This window comes from Bos javanicus, chromosome 4 (assembly GCF_032452875.1).
Source record: "Bos javanicus breed banteng chromosome 4, ARS-OSU_banteng_1.0, whole genome shotgun sequence".
NCBI classification, from domain to species: domain Eukaryota; kingdom Metazoa; phylum Chordata; class Mammalia; order Artiodactyla; family Bovidae; genus Bos; species Bos javanicus.
Window position 1 is genome coordinate 62,742,846 of NC_083871.1, and position 19,778 is coordinate 62,762,623.

A 19,778-nucleotide genomic window follows, 5' to 3' on the forward strand; every position below is an offset into this window, starting at 1 on the left:
AGCAGCAGCAGCAGCAGCAAAGTAGACTATTTAGAAATGTTGCACTTGGGTGAAGTGAAGTTATGAAGTGAAGTTGCTCAGTCGCGTCTGACTCTTTGTGACCCCATGGACTGTAGCCTACCAGGCTTCTCAGACCATGGGATTTTCCAGGCAAGAGTACTGGAGTGGGGTGCTGTATCCTTCTCCAGGGGATCTTCCTGACCCAGGGATCAAACTGAGGTCTCCTGCATAGTAGCAGACACTTTACCCTCTGAGCCACCAGGGAAGCCGAAAGCAAATGATAGCTTACTATTAAAATACTGAATTGTCATCCCATAAGGAATATAGAAAGTAGTTTTTATCAGAAATCAAGGATATTTTATGGAACACTATTATTTTTTTTTAAATTTTCATTACTCTTTAAGTAAACAGAAATCTTCAGGAGATTGCTATATCTGTGGCTTAATCAATCTCATTCACCATATATTTCAGTGATACACGAAGGTGTTAAGATAAAATGATTAAATATTGACTCAGGAGTAAAAGTAGTTCTGAGGCAGTATCTATCAAGTGTTGCCCACAAGGAAACTCAAATAATTGTTTATTGTTGAATGATTTTCCAGTGAGTATGTCCCAAGTGACTGGAATTTAATCAAGATCTACAGAAATGTTACTGAATCATAATTGAGAAAATGCTCCACGTCTTTATGAACATAAGGATATGTATGAAACTTATATACATAACCTTTAACTTTGTTATATAAATTTAGGACAAAAAGTTGTAAGCATCTCTCATAACAATTTGATGAAGACATTGTAATAAATGAATGTTGGCCTGACATTTACAATCAGAAGGACTCAGTTTCTTGGCAGATTTCTGCCAGCACTGGGGTCTTTACTGTCTCAGGGTTTACTTTCTGACTCAGTGATGCCAACCTGAAACACCTGTAAGTTACTGGAACATAAAAATTGTTTTGTGAGCTCTCTTCCCCAAACAAATGATGAACCTTGATTCAAGAGTCTTCATTTTTCCCTAGACCCATGCATATTTGAATATGTGAAAATTGCAGAGGCTGGCGTTCTTTATTCTAAGATGTTGATAGAGCTCCTTGGATTTGCATAGTTGTAGTAGTCTCATATTCTGATGGGCAGAGCACTGGTTTTTGTACACAAGAAAGGATCAAAAGACAAATTTAGGAAGTATGGCAATAAATCTTGGACACTGCACAAAGTCAGCAGTGAATTAACTGGCTTCTGATCCTCTTCATTTGGAGCTCACCTCCAGGGACAAGGCTGAGAGTTGGGTGGGGTGGAGGTTTGTGCTGGATTTCCTCTGCTGCACTGATTGCCCTTGTTGTGTTTGGGCAGCAGGAGTGGAGAGAGAGGAAAAAGAGGAAGTGGCTTCCTCTTATCTGGTTCCCCCTCAGTAACGACTCTCTCCATCTTCTATAGGATTGTAAGTCTCAGAAAGTCTTAGGCAGGTGCACTCTGCTCAAAGCTTGAAACAAAACACAGCTGTGCTCTCTGTTCTGACAGAGAAGCAAATGGAGGGCTCAGAAGAGGAAAGGGAAGAAGGACTAATATTCAGTACTCTTACTTTCAATTCAGTACTCTTACTTTCACAGTAGGAAGAACTGAGTTTCTGGCCAGAGCTGTCAACCAGAATTGGAACCTTCCTTACTGCTTTGGCCCTCACTCTCCAATTCTGTCATGCCAGCCTAAGACAGTTGTATGTGATTGGAAAAGAAAAATATGCCCGAACAGGGGGAGCAAATGGGGAACTAGTATAGGAGAAGAAAAGGAAGAGGCACTAATCCACCTGGAGCTTAAACTGATATCTGCCACGGTGGGCACTATATATGTGCTCTCATTTACAGAGTGGCTTAATTGTGCACTTGATTATTCTTGAAATACTTAATACCCTATGTTCAAATACAAGTAGGAAAATATACTCAAATACAAGTTACAGATTCAGTTTTTAATTAGCTCCTTTTTTATTCTCAATTCTCTGCTCCTTCTCATTAATTCCCATAATAGAGTTGACATAAAAGTAAAAAACATCAATTCAGAAGAAAATTACTGAGATTTTCACTAATGCTGTTTTAAAGACATAGCTGACTGGCCTCAGGAAACTTTAGAAAACTCAGACAAGAACTAAAAGATGTTACACTTAGAGCTCACAAAGGCGGCTCTTTGTCTCGTCTTTTCCTGAAAGCAGTTGAACTCAGTAGCTGGTGCTTCGTGTGTGTTTCACTCTCTACTATCACTGGCCTGCAGTGTAGTAACAGTTTGGCCTTGGTATGTGTGAGAAAATTAAAAGATGGAAAACCCAAGCCCAGTCATATCTTCATAGGTTAATAGAATCTCATATCAGCGAGGGTGTGAAGAAAAGTGTGTACTGAACACTCTTTTGTGGGAACACTCACTGGTAATACCTTTTTGGAAGATAATTTGATAGACGCATAGTGAAAATTGAATAGCGTTTTGACATGGTGATAGCACTGCTTCTAAAAACTTAGCTTATAGAAAGATAAAGGCACAAAATTATTTATATCAGCATTGTTTTATAATGACAAAAATGAGAAACAATTAAGATATCTATCCATGAAAGAGTGATTAAATAATACATAAAAGTACTACACCTATGAAAAAGAATAAGGTAGGTCTTCGTGAAATTGGACAGTGACCACTTTCTATTGCTAAGTGAGGAGTCCCAGGTTAATCTCAGTTTTGTAAAAGCAACCCGGGAGCACCTGTGAATATAAATGTCTGTGCCTATGTTTTTGTGTGCTTGTATGTCTGAACGTGAATAAAAAAGGTCGAACAGAATGCATGCTGGATTGTTTATAGAAGCACCTCTGAGGAAGGGCATTGGAGGTGACAGTGGCTTCTACTTATTTATTTTGATAGGTTCATATTTTGACATCTTTTGAGTGAAGGTTCCCTTTAAATTAAAGATGTTAAAAAAAAAATAAAGATGTTATGGAAAAGGAGAAAGCATGTGCATTCCTGTCTAGTGCTTGCCTCGTGGTAAATAGCAGGGTCATGGGGCTGCCCTTGGTAATTAAAGGGACTTGTTGGAAATGGTGTTTTCTCTTACAAAGAAAAGTGAAGCAGCTATGACAAAACACAAGCTGTTGTCAAATCTCTATAATTTTTCCTTGGTTTTTCTGTTTTTTAACATTTTAAAAATGTAAAATTTGTGAAATCCCTTTCACTTTTTTTGTTTTTAATTGATATTTGGAAGAGTCCAGGCCAGTTGTCTTGCAAGAATGTCCCACATTTGAATTTGTCTAACTTATTCCACATTATTAAATTCAGTCTGGCAAAATTTGGCAAGAACACTGCATAGATGGTGTTGTATACTTTCCATTATGTTACTTTTGGAGATACCTGTCACTTTGTTCTGTTATTGCTGATGGTAAGTTTGATAACTTGATTAAAGAATGTCCCAGCTCTCGCCATTTTAAGGAGACAAATGTCCTTTATAATCAAACCTTTCACCAGGTAGTTCTTGCATCCACTCATCCACTTCTTACACTTTCCTGAATCAGTTATTATTAATACATTGGTGATTATAAAACCAGTAATATAATAGATTTGAAAATAATATATCAGTTACTGTTTAGTGGAAGTAAGAATGGATTTGGTAAATAATAAAGGGTCACCTTGTGTCTCCATGTCAGTTCAATTCAGTTTAGTCACTCAGTCGTGTCTGACTCTGCAACGCCATGGACTGCAGCACGCCAGGCCTCCCTGTCCAACACCAACTGCCGGAGTCTGCTCAAACTCATGTCCATTGAGTCAGTGATGCCATCCAACCATCTCATCCCCTTCTCCGCCTGCCCTCAATCTTTCCCAGCATCAGGGTCTTTTCAGATGAGTCAGCTCTTCGCATCAGGTGGCCAAAATATTGGAGTTTCAGCTTCAACATCAGTCCTTCCAATGAACACCCGGACTGATCTTCTTGGACTGGTTGGATCTCCTTGCAGTCCAAGGGACTCTCAAGAGTCTTCTCCAACACTACAGTTCAAAAGCATCAATTCTTCTGGCTCAGCTTTCTTCACAGTCCAACTCTCACATCCATACATGTCTACATGTCTACTAGATGGACCTTTGTTGACAAAGTAATGTCTCTGCTTTTTAGTATCCTGTCTAGGTTGGTCATAACTTTCCTTCCAAGGAGTAAGCGTCTTTTAATTTCCTGGCTGCAGTCACCATCTGCAGTGATTTTGGAGCCTCCCAAAATAAATTCAGCCACTGTTTCCACTGTTTCCCCATCTATTTGCCATGAAGTGATGGGACCAGATGCCATGATCTTAGTTTTCTGAATGTTGAGCTTTAAGCCAACTTTTTCACTCTCCTCTTTCACTTTCATCAAGAGGCTCTTTAGTTCTTCTTCACTTTCTGCCATAAGGGTGGTGTCATCTGCATATCTGACGTTATTGATATTTCTCCCGGCAATCTTGATTCCGGCTTGTGCTTCATCCAGCCCAGCGTTTCTCATGATGTACTCTGCATATAAGTTAAATAAGCAGGGTGACAATATACAGTCTTGATGTACTCGTTTTTCTATTTGGAACCAGTCTGTTGTTCCATGTCCACTTCTAACTGTTGCTTCCTGACCTGCATACAGATTTCTCAAGAGGCACGTCAGGTGGTCTGGTATTCCCATCTCTTTCATGTCACATTTTGATAATTCTCAAAATATTTCAACTTTTTTCATTTTTATATCTATCATGGTGATCTGTGACCAGTGATCTTTGCTGTTACTATTGTAATTGTTTTGGGGCACCTTGTACTGTACCCATGTAAGATGGCAAACTTGATGAGTGAATGTTGTATGTGTCCTGACTGTTCCACCAACCAGCTGTTCCCCTCTCTCTTTCTCCTTGTGCCTCCCTATTCTTTGAAACATAGGCCAATTAATAATTTTTCAGTGGCTTCTAAGTGTTCAAGTGAAAAGAAGAGCTGCATGTCTCTCACTTTGAAACAAAAGTTATAAATGACTAAATTTAGTAAGGAAGGCATATCAAAGGCCAAGATGGGTCAAAAGCTAGGCCTCTTGTGCCAAACAGTTAGCCACATAGTGAATACAAAGGAAATGTTCTTGAAAGAAAAGTGCTACGCCAGTTAATACATGAATTATAAGAAAGTGAAACACCCTTATTGCTAATATGGAGAAAATTTTAGTGGTCTGGATGAAAGATCAAACCAGCCACAACATCCCCTTAAGCCAAAGACTAATTTAGAGCAAGGCCATAACTCTCTTTAGTTTTGTAAGGGTTGAGAAGGTGAGGAAGCCACAGTGGTAAAGTTTGAAACCAGCAGAGGTTGGTTCATGAGGTTTAAGGAAAAAAGTCATCTCTATAATATCAGAGTACAAGATGAAGCAGCAAGTGCTGATGTAGAAGCTTCAGCAAATTATCCAGGTCTAGCTGAAATCATTATTGAAGGTGGCTACACTAAGCAACAGATTTTCAATGATGAAAGCCTTCTATTGGAAGAAGATGCCATCTAGGACTTCCATAGCTAGAGAGGACAAGTCAATACCTGGCTTCAAATCTTCCAAGAACAGGCTGTCTCTCTTCAGTTAGTTCAGTTGCGCAGTTGTGTCCAATTCTTTGCAGCCCCATGGACTGCAGCAGGCCATGCTTCACTGTCCATAACCAACTCCTGGAGCTTGATCTCTCTTATTAGAGGCTAAAGCAGGTGGTGACTTGAAGCTGAAGCCAGTGCTGCATTTATCATTCTGAAAACCCTAGGGCCCTACTGAATTATGATAAACCTACTTTGCCGGTGCTCCAAGCCTGGATGATAGCACAACTGCTTACAATGTGGTTTCTGACTATGATAAGCTGTTAAGACCTGCTTGGGGAAAAAAAGATTCATTTCAAAATATAACTGCTCATTGACAATGCACCCGGTCACCCCAAAGCTCGAATGAATGTACAATGAGATTAACGTTGTTTTCATGCCTTCTAACATAGCATCCATTCTGCAGCCCCACAGTTCAAGTAATTTCTGTTTCGATGTCTTATAATTTAAGAAATACACTTTGTAAGGGTATAGCTGCCATAGCCAGTATTCTTCTGTTGGATCTGGGCAAAGTCAGTTGAAAACCATTTTGGGAAGGATTCACCCATCTAGATACCATTAAGGGCATTTGTGATTCCTGGGAAGAGGTCAAAGTCTCAGAGTTAGCAGGAGCTTGGGAGAAGCTGACTGCACCCCTCCTGCTTGACTTTGAGGGGTTCAAGACTGCGGTGGAGTAAGGGACTGCAGATATGGTGCAAGTAGCAAGACAGTTAGGGTTAGAAGTGGGGCCTGAAGATGTAACTGAATTGCTACCATCTCATGATGAAACTAGCAGATAAGAAGTTACTTCTTATGGATAAGCACAGCACGTGGTTTTTTGAGATGGACTCTACTCCTGGTGAAGATGCTGTGAAGATTGTTAAAATAACAACAAAGGATTTAGAATATTACATAAATTTAGTTGATAAAGCAGTGACAGGGTTTGAGAATATTGATTCCAATTTTGAAAGAAATTCTACTGTGAGTAAAATGCCATCACACAGCATTGTGTGCTACAGAGAAATCGTTCATGAAAGAAGGAGCCCATTAAGGTGGCAAGCATCATTATATTGTCTTATTTTAAGAAATTTCCATAGCCACCCAGGCTATCTGTAACCATTACCTTGATCGATCAGTAGCCATCAACATTGGGGCAAGACCCTCCATCAGCAAAAATATTATGAAGCCTTATCACTGAAGACTCAGATGATGGTTAACATACTTTTTAGCATTAACGAATTTTTAAATTAGGATATGTAATTCTATTGCACACTTAGAACTCAGCATAAACATAATGTTTACATGCACTTGGCAATACAACTCAAAAATTTGGGTACTCACTTTAATGTAATATTTGCTTTATTGTGGTGGTATGGAACCAAAACTGGGATCTCTTGGAGGTATCCTGTATAATTTTCTGCATCAGTATATGCAGTATGTAATCTGCATCAGTATTCCTCTTACTATGTGCTGGGCACCATGCTGGATGCTGTCTCTCCCATAGTCCCTTACATCATGGGTCTGTCCCATTTTACCTATGTGGAGAGTGAGATTGAGTGAACTACCCAAGACCACATTTTTGGTAAGTAGCTGAGGCAGAATTCAACTGAGATCTTTTACCCCACCACCTGAATTCACGTATATTATATGTCTTTTTCTTTCTTTATTGTCACCTTTGCTGTGTTCACCTTGTTCTAGAAAGGATTTATGGTAGCTTAAATAAAAATAACTATGATAGGGTATTTTTGATTTTTTTTTTTTTAAAGAAAGCTAACTTATTTTAAGTGAAAAAAGAAATGAGGGTAGGAACATGGAAAATGTGTTCCTTTATCTTCCATTATGTAACGTACAGTGGTTTTTTTTTTTAATCTGCACATTAATTTTTCTAGGCCTGGATGCAGTATGCCTGAAATCTGGGATGTGGAAGATCCTGCTAATGCTGGGAAACCTCCCTTATGCAACCTCTTAGTAAAGGAGTCCAAGCCTCACTTCACCACTGTATTCCAGAACAGTGTTTACAAAGTCTTAGAAGTCATAGAGGAGTGACTGCTGCCTACGGAGAATTCCACCAGTAATGGTTTCCATGTTTTGCTAATAACTCATGCCTTGTTTTTAATTCAGATTCCCAAAACTTTTGTAGGTAACTGTTTTCAAATAGAAAACGTCTTATTTGGTCAGTCTGAATGTAAAAATACTTAAACCTTTATCAGTTGGTTACTATATCAATGCACCCCTTAAAATTTGCTATGCAAATGAGTATATGCTTGTACTTGACTTAAATATTTGTCCTAAAGTGAGCAAAGCTACCTGTATAAAAAAATATGATGGGTCATAACAAGGTGATGTGAAAATATAGTCACTTCTGAACTGTGTAGGGGCTGATTTTACAGTTTGTGGACTATTGATGCCCCTTGCTTTTTTCTCTGCCTTTTGCTCTTGTCTTTCGAACATTTCAGTGATTATTGTAAGCTCCTCAGTCATGTCAGCCCCTGTCATCAATTTCAGAAAGAATAGCTGGGGCAGACATGGATATTTGCTGTGTAGACCTATAATTTATTTCCCTTCTTCACACTCTTTGTTCTCTGTTGCTCTTGTTAATAAAGCATTTCCTGCCCGTTGTAAATCCAAGTTCTTGGACCTAGTCTTTAGGACCAGATTCCTACAACTGCCAACCACGTGGCATTAGTGTATGTTGGCTTGTCTGTTTCTTTCTCAATATTCTTTGTCAAATAAGTGCTATTTACTCATTTAATTGCTTATCAGTTACTTATTCTTGGTTTAAAAAGTTTAATGACAATTGCGTATTTTTCTCATTTTTAGTAGTATTCGAATGTTTATATTTTAATAACTTTAAACCACTTAAAATTTTTCATGTATAATTGTTTAAGAAAAGCTATTTTGAACAACCACAGATGCATCTAGCAACTAATGTATATGTGAGTAGATATAATTTATAGTGGAAGACTGTAGTGTATGGTAATTTTTCTTTTATTATTAAGATACCATAAATATGACTAGTTTTTTGGTCACACAGTAAATAAGTAATGATAAGTGAATGGAGTTTTTATATTTTACTTTTAAAATTGCCTGTCTTTAATAAGACGAAGCCTTAAACCTTATGTTATAATTTTGGTTTCAAAAACCATCACTTCAGTATGAGGAACTAATATATTCAGTCTTCCTCTTTACTTTTTTCTTATCTGTTTATTTGTATCTTGAAACTTTTCCAACCTGCTTTAAATTCCTAGTATGAATTTTTGTTTCTTAGAAGTTAATTTGTGTGAAATGAGATTCTACAAAACACTGAACCCTCATAGTTCTGAGAAATGGTTTTAAGATTTAACGTTCTAAGCAAACCATGACTCTGGCAGACTACACATTTAATTACACAGTGTTCTCTTTATTAACTGCAGGCAGATTAACCTCATTGTGGACTGTCCTTGAGACCTGAGTCCTCAGGGCTGGTTTCCGGTGCCTGCTCCAGGAAGCCACTGAAGAGCTGTTCTCTTTCTGCCTTCTCTCCAGAGCCCAAGGACAAGCCTGGTCTGGGGGAAGCACTAGCTTGCTTAGAACAGACAGCTGACGAGACAGCCCAGGCTGAGGCACGTGCAGCCCTGAGCCTGCCCCAGAGCCCGTCTTTCCCAGGGAGCCTCCTTCTGGCCGAGATGGTCAGTGACTTCAGGTGCCTCTCCCTCTTTCTTGCTCACTGGGTGACTTATTTCTTGGTCTTGGTCTTTAGCCAGTTTTAGAAAATAAGGAAGCATCTGGGGAGTTTGGATTAGGAGTAGAATTTAAGCAGTGATGCAGCAACGCAGAAAAATGGGAAGTGGGCACTTGAGGCCTGGGAGGATGAAAGCCACCATGGGTGGGGAGAGGAGAAGTGTGTGCTCCGTTTTATTTCCCATTGTTTCTCACATAAATGTGTTTTGTACATCCAGCATTTACTGTCTTTTTTAAATTTTACTTTTAAAGTCATTCTCTATTTTTCCCACCTTTAAATAATTCCCTTCCCAGTAAGTTTACATGTAATTATTTGAAATTCCACATAGGAAAAACGTTAAAATGGTGTTATAACTGTTTTATATGCTGGGAAAAGATAAAACTAGTCAAATTAGGGTTTTTTTTTTAATTATTATTTTCAGAAGCCTCCTTTCATAGCAGTATTTATTCATTTAGCTCCACCAGCAAGCTATGATTATGTTTTAGGCCAGTCAGTTTAGAAAAGACGCCCTGGGCTACACTGCCCACTCGGCCTTGGTCACATCTGTAGCAGCCGGTGCTGAAGGTTATAAATATCTTGTATGGCAACACACAGTAGTAGTAGGTTTGATATACATGATAAACAGTATTAGAGCTCAGTATTTTATGCATTTTTAGCATTTAAAAATATTTTTGCTTTAGTGTGAGGAAGGTTAGGATGGTCAAGGCAGTGATAAAAATAGCTATTGCTATGACATTAGGAAAGGAAAAAAAAAAGTTGGGGCAGTATTCCTTAAAAAAGATAAGCCTCTTAAAATTGCTTAGCAGAAACAGTGTAGTGTTAAAATAGGACAATGATACTAAGGAGAAAATGAAAGAATGTATCAAGAGTAAATTGATAATGCATAGGGGAATTGTATTTTTATGAATTTTTTGCCAGTTGTTTACATGTACTATGTATGTTAAATAAAAAAGATCATGAAAAATATGGGAAGTGTTTTTTTTTTTAATTCTTATTTTCATTTCCTTCTTAGCTGTACATATGTTTAGCCTCATTCTGTGGTCAGATAACCCCACGAACTGGTCTATGGCAGATTGCAGTCCTGAATAAAGGGGAAGGGGTAAAGGTCCTTGGAGCTACTCAATCCTCTTCATCAGTGATGGAATAGCTGTTGAGGTTTCCCACACTCTTCTCGTGTTTGTGGCATTATATACACTTACATTACTTTACTGTTTATGTCAAGGGACACAATCATTCTTTAAAGTCATATTTTCAGGGTAATTCCAGAGTTGCTGAAAGCTTTTTTTTCATACATTAAACCACAGTTTGGCCTCAGGACATTTTCTAAATTATAAGTCCTTGTGTTAGTTTGATACAAGCATCAACTTAGTTTTTGTTTTTGTTTTTTTTAATCTGCTAGGAGGCAAGACAGGTTAGCTTAATTCATGCCTCTATAAGTTTTTACACAGTAACACCTTCATTCTCTGACATGTTTGAGGAGAGTAATTCTCAAAGATAGTGTGAGAATCAGAATCACCTGGAGGGCTTGTTAAAACAGACTACTGCACCTCACCACAAAGGTTTCTTACTCATAACAAAGGTTGGCCTAAGGTGGTGCTATCATCTGAATGTTTGTGTCCCCAAAATTCATATGTTAAAACCCTAATTCCCAAGGTGATAATACTAGAAGGTGGGGCACTTGGGGTGATTAGGTCATGAGGATGGAGCTTTCATAAATGCGATTAGTGCCCTTATAAAAGAGGCCCAAGAAAACTCCCTTGCTACCTCCTCCATGTGAGATTATAGCTACAAGGGGCAATCTATGAACTAGGAAGTGGGCTCCAACCAAATACTGAATCAGCTGGCACCTTGATCTTAGACTTCTAGCCTCCAGAACTGTAAGAAATAAATTCCTGTTCTTTTTAAGATACCTAGTTTGTGGTATCTTGTTATAGTAGTTCAAAAGTAGTAAGCCAGATAGGACCCCAGAGTTTGCATTCTAACTAGTTCTCAGGTAATGCTATGCTGTTCCTGCAGGGAGTATTCTTGAGAAAAGCTGTTCTAATGGATAGGAAGGGACTATCTGGAATACTGGCCTCTAGCGAGCGCTTCATTCCTGACAGTACTTATCCCACCAGGACAGGCTAGAGGGTCCCTATATTGGGAACTGAATTTTACGGAGTTCTTTCTTTGTCTCTTAGGGAGCATGCTTCAGTGGAACTTGCAAGGAGCAAAGAACAGATAATGTGCTTTTAAACCAAGAACAGATAAGGTAATTTTTAATCAGACATTAATATAGCTCACTTGCACTGTGCTGAACAGGTAGTATGGACCATTTAAGTATTTTGAACTTGTATACTATAGACAGGCTTAGACCTTTCTTTTCAGTCCAAAGATTGAAAAAGAGTGAAATCATGTGAGATCGAATTTACTTTTGTAAAATTACGTTGCCTAAAAGAAAATAGATAAATTCAGTGATGTGTGTGAATTTAAAACTTCATTTTCCACTTCATTACTTTTGTTTGACTCCAGAAATCCTCAGTCTTCTCTCTCTATTAGGGAGCAGTTCAGGATCAGCTGTGGTCCACAGATCACCTGTTTTCTCTCTTTTGCCTGCCTGTTCTCCTTCCCCACAACTAGAAGTTTCTAATTTAAATCAATAAAATTGTTACCTGTGCAAAAAAAGAGGAGGTGCTTTTGAACTTCATTACAGACTTGAATTGATCTTTATTTCATAGTACTGTCAGTACAAACACGCTTTTACATTCAAAGTTAAAAAGGACATTAAGGTATAGGAAAGTCTTGAAAACTCTTTCATCCTTCCTGTCCTCCCATGAGAGCAATTTTAAAATTCTGAATGAACTTGAGAGTTGAAGACTTTCTCTCTTAAGATTTTGAGTCATTGGAGTATAATTAAAGGTAAGAGATTCAGATAGTATTGATATTGGCTCTGCTTTCAAAGCAATGCTTTCTATACTCTTTATCTAACCCCAAATTCTAATTACTTTAAATAAACAATGAGTTGTCAAAATAACTTGCAAATAGTAGCACTATGGAGTATTCTGTTTATGCAGGCATGTTCTTTTAAATTCAGCAGAATGTAATTTCCTTGATTTTTTTTAAGTATATGGGCTCCCCCATATGCAAATTTAATACCTATAAAGAAAGTTTAATGTAGCAAAATTCAGCTCATTCAGTTGTGATACTGACTGCTCTTAAAGCTTTAGTGCTTACTCATTTCTAAAAAAAAAAAAAAAAAGAAATGAAAATAAGAATTAACCATTTCTAAGATTTGGCATCAGGTCATGAAGTTCAGCTCTTCAGCTGAACTTTATAGACACAGCTCACATCTCTGGCCCTGTACCCTTGGATCTTCACTCTTGGTATCTCCGTATTAACCAGAGTCCAGATTCAGGGACCTCCCTCTTGCCCTAGAACATTATCTTCCTAGGAGTTGTAATTCAGTAATCCTCCCAGCTCTTAAATCTGTGATGAATTTGACTTTTTCTAACACAGACCCTTTATGGCAGTCATCCTCAAGCTTGTCAATACATTGGAAATTATTTGTGAAGCTTGAAAACTACTGAAGCCTTTCCCCCATCTCCACAAATTAGAATTTAAGCAATCTGGGAGGAGTCTTAAGATTTGGACCTTTAAAAAATGCAGGCCTCCCTGCCTTACGTCTGGATGTCCATTCTTCCCATGTCTCTGCCCAATTGAATTAGAAACGGTAAGCAAGTTTCTTTCATATACACTCTTTTATTAATAATGATTGACTTTCTATTAATACTTTATTAATCACGGAACTTAGTGTTGAGTAGACTCTCTGAGGAAAGAATTTTTTGTTCAGTTAGAGGTAGTTGCCATGGTGGGTATGAGAGGCGGGATAGTGACAGCATAGGTACCACATATTTATAAACCCTGATTTGAGTGCCTGTGAGAAATGGGAATTTAACAGCCAAAAGCAAAAAAAGAATAAAAATAAACTAATTTAAAATTCACTTTGACAATTTAATATTTGTTGTGGAGAATCTTTCTTCTCTTTGCTGATCTTTTTTTTTTTTTTTCATTTTCCTGGAATATACTTTCTTGATCGGTTTTTATTTCAAGATGCAGTTTAACTCAAATGTCAACTCCTCTGTGAAGACTTCCCTAACTGCCTTCCCCTTGGCAGAGTGAACTGTCCCCACTGTCCACATTGCTATCACTCCTAAATTCCACACATCTAATACGACTTGTACTGCACTGTGTCCTTTCAGACTGGACCTGTGTCTTAGTCCATTCCAAATGCACAGTTCCTCCTAACAGTGCCTAGGAAGTGGAAATGCTTAATTTTTTTTTTTTTAATAAAACATGCTTTATTCAACATGGCAGTAAATTCTAGGTGGCACTGTAATTATTTAAACTAAAAGAAATGGAAGATTATGTATCCTAACTGTGGAGATGAAATAATAAGGAAATGCAGGATCTCTTTAGATTGATATCATATGTAGAAGAAAAATTTCTTTGATAAATAATTAAACAAAAATTAACATCATTAACATACCCTAGCTGCTGCTGCTAAGTCACGTCAGTTGTGTCTGACTCTGTGTGACCCCATAGATGGCAGCCCACCAGGCTCCCCGTCCCTGGGATTCTTTAGGCAAGAATACCGGAGTGGGTTGCCATTTCCTTCTCCATTGCATGAAAGGGAAAAGTGAAAGTGAAGTCGATCAGTCGTGTACGATTCCTAGCAACCCCATGGACTGCAGCCTACCAGACTCGGTCTATGGGATTTTCCAGGCGACAGTACTGGAGTGGGTTGCCATTTCCTTCTCTATATCCTAACTAGCTACCTTGATACATTCAGAAATGGCTGGTAACCCAGTAACTATTGGGAAACAATATGGTAAAGATGGATATGTTTGTCTCCAAAGAAAGCACTCTCTTTGGCCTCATTTGGTTTGTGTGGCCCAGGATACTATGATGGCCAGTGCTGTGTACATTCACTGCTGACCAGGAAGCTGGGAACTCTGATTAGGAGTTCAATTAAAGTGTGGGAGGAGGAAATTTGCATAGGATGGGGAGAGACTCATGTTGTCACTAGATAAGGATATTAGACAAAACATGACAGCAGTCATACAATTCATATTACCATAATTGAGACAACTAAATTAGAATCCTGGGTCCATTGTTTGCAAACTTTGTAAGATAAGACATGTTATTATTTGAGACTCATTCTTACCTTTAAAAAGGATATGCCTCCTAGGGTGGTAATTAAAAACAAGAGAAGTGGACAAATCCACAAACAGCAGGAAATTATAACAAATGTGACAGAAATTGATGTAATAAGCAGGCAAAAAAGTCACTAGTGATATACATGGTTTTAGCAATAAAGGAATCTTAATGTAATGGTCCTTTATAGTACAACTACACTAAACAAATGAAGAATACACCTCCTATTCCAGTATGTGGGATATTTCCAAGAACTGACAAAGCATGAACTCCAGAAAGGCAAACATTTTCAATCTGTTTATTTCACTGATGTAACAATATTGGTTAAATTTAAAAAGTGGTCCTAAATGGGATCACATGGCAATTCTCAAAAGAAGTAATGATTAAAATCCCTTAATGTGAGAAATTAATATAAAATTTAAAAAACAGTTTTAAATAAGCCATAAATCAATGAAGAATCTATGATGAAAATTTGAGGAAAAAATAGAGCAATGATATACTACAAACTGCTTGTGGGGTATATTTAAAGCAAATCTAGGAGTATGTTTTTTTCTCTATATAGTCTAAAATGCACATATTAAACTAAAAATAAATTCAAATATCAATGTCAGGCATATAGACAAAGAACAGCAGACTACCCCATCCCCAAACTGAAGGAAATAAAAGCAGAACTTGATGAAATAAAGATATCAAAAAAGCAAAGTTGGTTATTTGAAAAAATTCTTAATGGAGAGGAAAACAAGACATAAAAATTATGAATGGTGAATTACAGAAGCTGCAGAGAATAGGTGGAGGAGAAGTTATGACAATTTTGTCAATAAATTTGAACACTTAGATGGTTAAATTTCTAGAGAAATGCAATTAATCCAAGAAAAGTAGAAATTAGGAGTAGTCTTATCCCCAGCAAAGAAATCAAATTAGTAATTTTTAAAGATCTCTCTTCAAAGAAAATAATAAATCCAGAGAGTTTTGCAGACTTCTGCCAAACATTTCGGAGAAGGCAATGGCACCCCACTCCAGTACTCTTGCCTGGAAAATCCCATGGATGGAGGAGCCTGGTAGGCTGCAGTCCATGGGTCGCTGAGGGTTGGACACGACTGAGCGACTTCACTTTCACGCATTGGAGAAGGAAATGGCAGCCCATTCCAGTGTCCTTGCCTGGAGACTCCCAGGGACGGGGGAGCCTGGTGGGCTGCCGTCTATGGGGTTGCACAGAGTCAGACAGGACTGAAGCGACTTAGCAGCAGCAGCAGCAGCCAAACATTTAAGGTGCAGATAATGTCAACCCCATACAAACACCTAGAGAATAGGAAATAAAAGAACCCCAGCTTTTGGGCAACTGTAACATTAAATAACAAGAGCAGAGAGGATGAAGTCAGGATAGGAAAATCACAGGTCTATTACATTCATGAACAAAGATGCAAACAAGAATCTAGCAATAAACTGAACTTAAGATATAAAAATGCTGCTGCTGCTAAGTCGCTCGTCTCTGGGATTCTCCAGGCAAGAACACTGGAGTGGGTTGCCATTTCCTTCTCCAATGCGTGAAAGTGAAGTCGCTCAGTCATGTCCAACCCTCAGCGACCCCATGGACTGCAGCCTACCAGGCTCCTCTGTCCATGGGATTCTCCAGGCAAGAGTACTGGAGTGGGGTGCCATTGCCTTCTCCGATAAAAATACTAGTTCACCTTAAATTGACCTATATTTTAATATCCCAGTACCTTGCCTGGAAAATCCCATGGATGGAGGAGCCTGGTGGGCCGCAGTTGAGTCAGACATGACTGAGTGACTTGACTTTCACTTTTCACTTTCATGCATTGGAGAAGGAAATGGCAACCCACTCCAGTGTTCTTGCCTGGAGAATCCCAGGGACGGGGGAGCCTGGTTGGCTGCCGTCTATGGGGTCACACAGAGTCAGACACGACTGAAGCGACTTAGCAGCAGCAGCAGCAGCAGGGCTCTTTATCTGTCTTTATGTCCTCAAGTAGGATTTCCTCAAAGAAGGACTTCCTAAAACTCTAAAACTAACTGTAAAAGGAAAGGAGTGACTGATTCACTGTGTTGTGGTTAATAACTTCTATTCATCAAAAGACGATGAAACAAGTGAAGCAATCCATGATGTATAGAAGGTATTTTCAGCTTGTCTACCTGATAAAAAAGGTCGGTATCCAGAATAAAGAAATCCTAACAGAGTAAAAAAATACAAAGAAAAATTGGCCCAAAACATCACATTTCCTGAAAAAGAAATGCAGATGGTTATGAACCATCTTTAAAAAAAAAACAATCCGACCTGTTCATAATCAGAGAAATGCAAAATGAAACCATAGTGACAACATTTATAATTCACAACATTGATTAGATTTTTAAAGTACTGGGAAAAGGGTGGGACAACAGGAAGTCTTCACTCCCTGTGGAGGGTAACTTTTCAGAAATATATGGCACTACCTGATGAATTTGAGATTATACATACTATGACTTAGTTTCTCCACTCCTTAGGTTTATACCCCAGAAAAAAACAAACATGTGCATCAGGAGACATATCTAAGAAGTTCACTGCCAAGTGTTCTCAACAGCAGACAACCAGAAGATCACTTGCCCGTGTGTCTGCAGTCAACCATAGAATGGATAAAGACATTGAGGTATAGTCATCCTGCAGTGTCCTGTTGAACATGTAAAACTGTAAAACAGTTGTAGGCAATAACATGTATGACTCTTGGGGAAATATTGCTAAGCCAAAAAAAAATTAATTTGTAGAAGAATATATGTGATATGAGTTCATATAGAGAAAAGTTCAATAACATGCAAAGTTAAACACATTTTTAAGGAACTAAAATGTAAAATATGAAGAAAAACAAGTGAATTTTAAGTAAAATTAGTGACTGTCTTTCAGAGGATGGGAGACACACAAGGGTCTTCACAGTTGAAGGTTATGTGTTCTTTCAAATTGGGTAGTGGGTATAAAGGTGTGACTTAACTGTAATTATTTATACTTTATGCATATATTATAATTATTCTCCATTCAATATTGAAAAAACAAATAGACACTTTCAGATAACTAATACACACGTAAAGAAAGACCCACCATAGATGTAGCAGGTGGTTGAGAGAAAATCCTCAATTTCTCCAGTAATCATGATTTGTAAGTGGTACTTCCCTTGGTGCCTGGCACACGATGGGCCCTCAGTTCAATGTGAAGGGAACAGAGGGAGTAGGGAGACAGGCGTCTCATTTAAAAGGTCAGCAGCACCCACTTAGGTTGATAAAATCTGTTACCGATCCCAGGCCTAGATGCTCACCACTCAAAACTCAGTATCCCAGAGGCAGTTGTTGGAGGAAAGGAAAGTTGCTTTTAATCAGAGAGTCGGCGATCTTGGGAGGAGGTGGACTTACGTTCCCCCAAAACCAACTCTGAAGACTGTACTTGGTCATAAAGCTTTTAAGGGGAAAGGAGGAAGTCATCTCAGTTAGTCTTTGAGAAGGGCCAGGGTCATTCCCGCCACCAACCCATTGCATTGCAGGGTTCTCAGCTTTTGTGATCTTCCTCTAGACATTATGTTGTTCACACAGTTTGTTCACAAGATTACTGAAGAGAAAGCTAGGGAAGAGATCTGGTCATCTGTTAATTACTTAGTCTTCATTTCTTTGATCTACAGAAAGAACCAACAGGTTAGGCAAAGTATTGTGTGATCAAAAGATTTGAAAAGTGTGCTGGGGCAGAGGTGAGCAGAGCACAGGAGTGTCTGAAACCATGTTTAGTTCCAGTGAAGCTTTGCTGAAGTGACAAGCCAAAAGGGCTTCTGCTGAAGGCAGTTATAGTATCTGTAAAACAACTGCATCAGACAGTGAGTCTGTGACTCTGTTGTCCTAATCCTTAACTGCTTGAGGCTGCTCTTTTTTGACTCAAGTAGGCCTGGGAGATTGCAGCTTTTCTACAAACAAGAGGCAGGAAACATAGAGGGGTCTTTGTACTTACTCGCAGAGGGTTGGGGCACAGGGTTCTGCTGGGTTCCAAAACCACAGGCTATTAGAAGAAAGGGTTTGCTGACAAGGCTGAAATCAACTTTTTTAATATAAATGGAGACACTGAGGCTTTGAAAGGGGAAATAACTTGCCCAAGTTCATGCTAGTACTCCAGGTGTGCGTGTGCATGCTAAGTCACTTCATGTCCGACTCTTAGTGACCCTATGGACTGCAGCCCGCCAGGCTCCTCTGTCCACGGGAGTCTCAGGCAAGAATACTAGAGTGGGTTGCCGTGCCTTCCTCCAGGGGACCTTCCCGACCCCGGGGCTGAAGTCCGGTGTCTGATGTCTCCTGCATTGGTAGGCAGGTTCTTCATCACTAGTGCCACCTGGGAAGCCCAGTACTTAGTAGTAAAGCTGAAATTAGAGAGTTGCTCTCCAGGTCCTAGCCCAAGCCGCCCCATCCACCTTGGTGTGGTGGAAAGAACACCTCAGGAATAGTTAATCAGTTTGGAATCCAGACTCGGACACTCAGCTCCTACAAGCACAAGCCAGCTACATCTGGAATGCCCAGTTTCCCCCTGGGTAAAATGGGATAAGAGACAATGCCAGTCTCACAGGGCTCTTATGTAGATGACATGAGGTATTGTACGTAAAGTTTTCAGCCTCCACTGCCCTTGGCCCTGCTCTCTGCTGGGCTCCAGGCCTCAGCCCTGCTCTCCCTCACTCTCCTCCCTCTCTGGTCAACAGCCCCCAGCTTGCAAACTCTAGTGACCCTAGATTTGACCAGAAGGTCAAATTCCCTTTCATTATGCAGAACAATTTATCTCCTCATTGTCTTACCACCTCCCCCCTTTTTTTAAAATAAAAAAACTTGCAGTAAGAACACGTGATCTGCCTTCCTATCAGATTTTAAGAGAACAATCAATATATTGTTGTTAACTGTAGCACAGTGTTATACAGCAGTTCTCTAGAGCTTTTCATCTTGTTTACCTGAAACTTTGTTCCTCTTGGTTATAATTCCCACCTCCCCCATCCACAAGCCCATGGCAACCACCATTCTATTCTTTGTTTTTTTTTTTTAATTCAGCTATTTTGGATACCTTACGTTAAGTGGAGTCTTGCAATATTCAGCCTATGACTGGCTTGTTTCACTCAGTGTAATGTCTTCAAGGTTCATCCGTGTTGTCACATATAGCAGGATTTCCCTCTTTTAAAAAAAGGCAAATAATATTCTGTTGTATGCATATACCCCCTTTTCTAAAACCTTTCATTTGTTGGTAGACATTTAGTTTGTTTTCCCAAGTTGGTTATTATGAATGCAGTGAACGGCAGTGCTAGTATCTCTT

The 19,778-nt window shown here is 39.0% G+C and overlaps 1 protein-coding gene and 1 long non-coding RNA gene across 4 annotated transcripts in view; both read left to right on the forward strand.

Annotated features, from left to right (window-relative positions):
- DPY19L1 (dpy-19 like C-mannosyltransferase 1) overlaps positions 1-10,243 on the forward strand; it is a 94,030-nt gene extending 83,787 nt beyond the window's left edge. For 2 of the 3 annotated variants that reach the window (XM_061414159.1, XM_061414161.1), the window contains one exon: positions 7,446-10,243. In XM_061414159.1, coding sequence (XP_061270143.1) covers positions 7,446-7,602 — 157 coding nt within the window. In that variant the 3' untranslated portion in view covers positions 7,603-10,243. The remainder of the gene's footprint in view (positions 1-7,445) is intronic. The other variant, XM_061414160.1, reaches the window with a different exon arrangement.
- Positions 10,244-16,237: 5,994 nt separating this feature from the next.
- LOC133246150 (uncharacterized) overlaps positions 16,238-19,778 on the forward strand; it is a 45,668-nt gene continuing 42,127 nt past the window's right edge. Inside the window, exon 1 of the long non-coding RNA XR_009735932.1 lies at positions 16,238-17,109. This is a non-coding gene — a long non-coding RNA (uncharacterized LOC133246150). The remainder of the gene's footprint in view (positions 17,110-19,778) is intronic.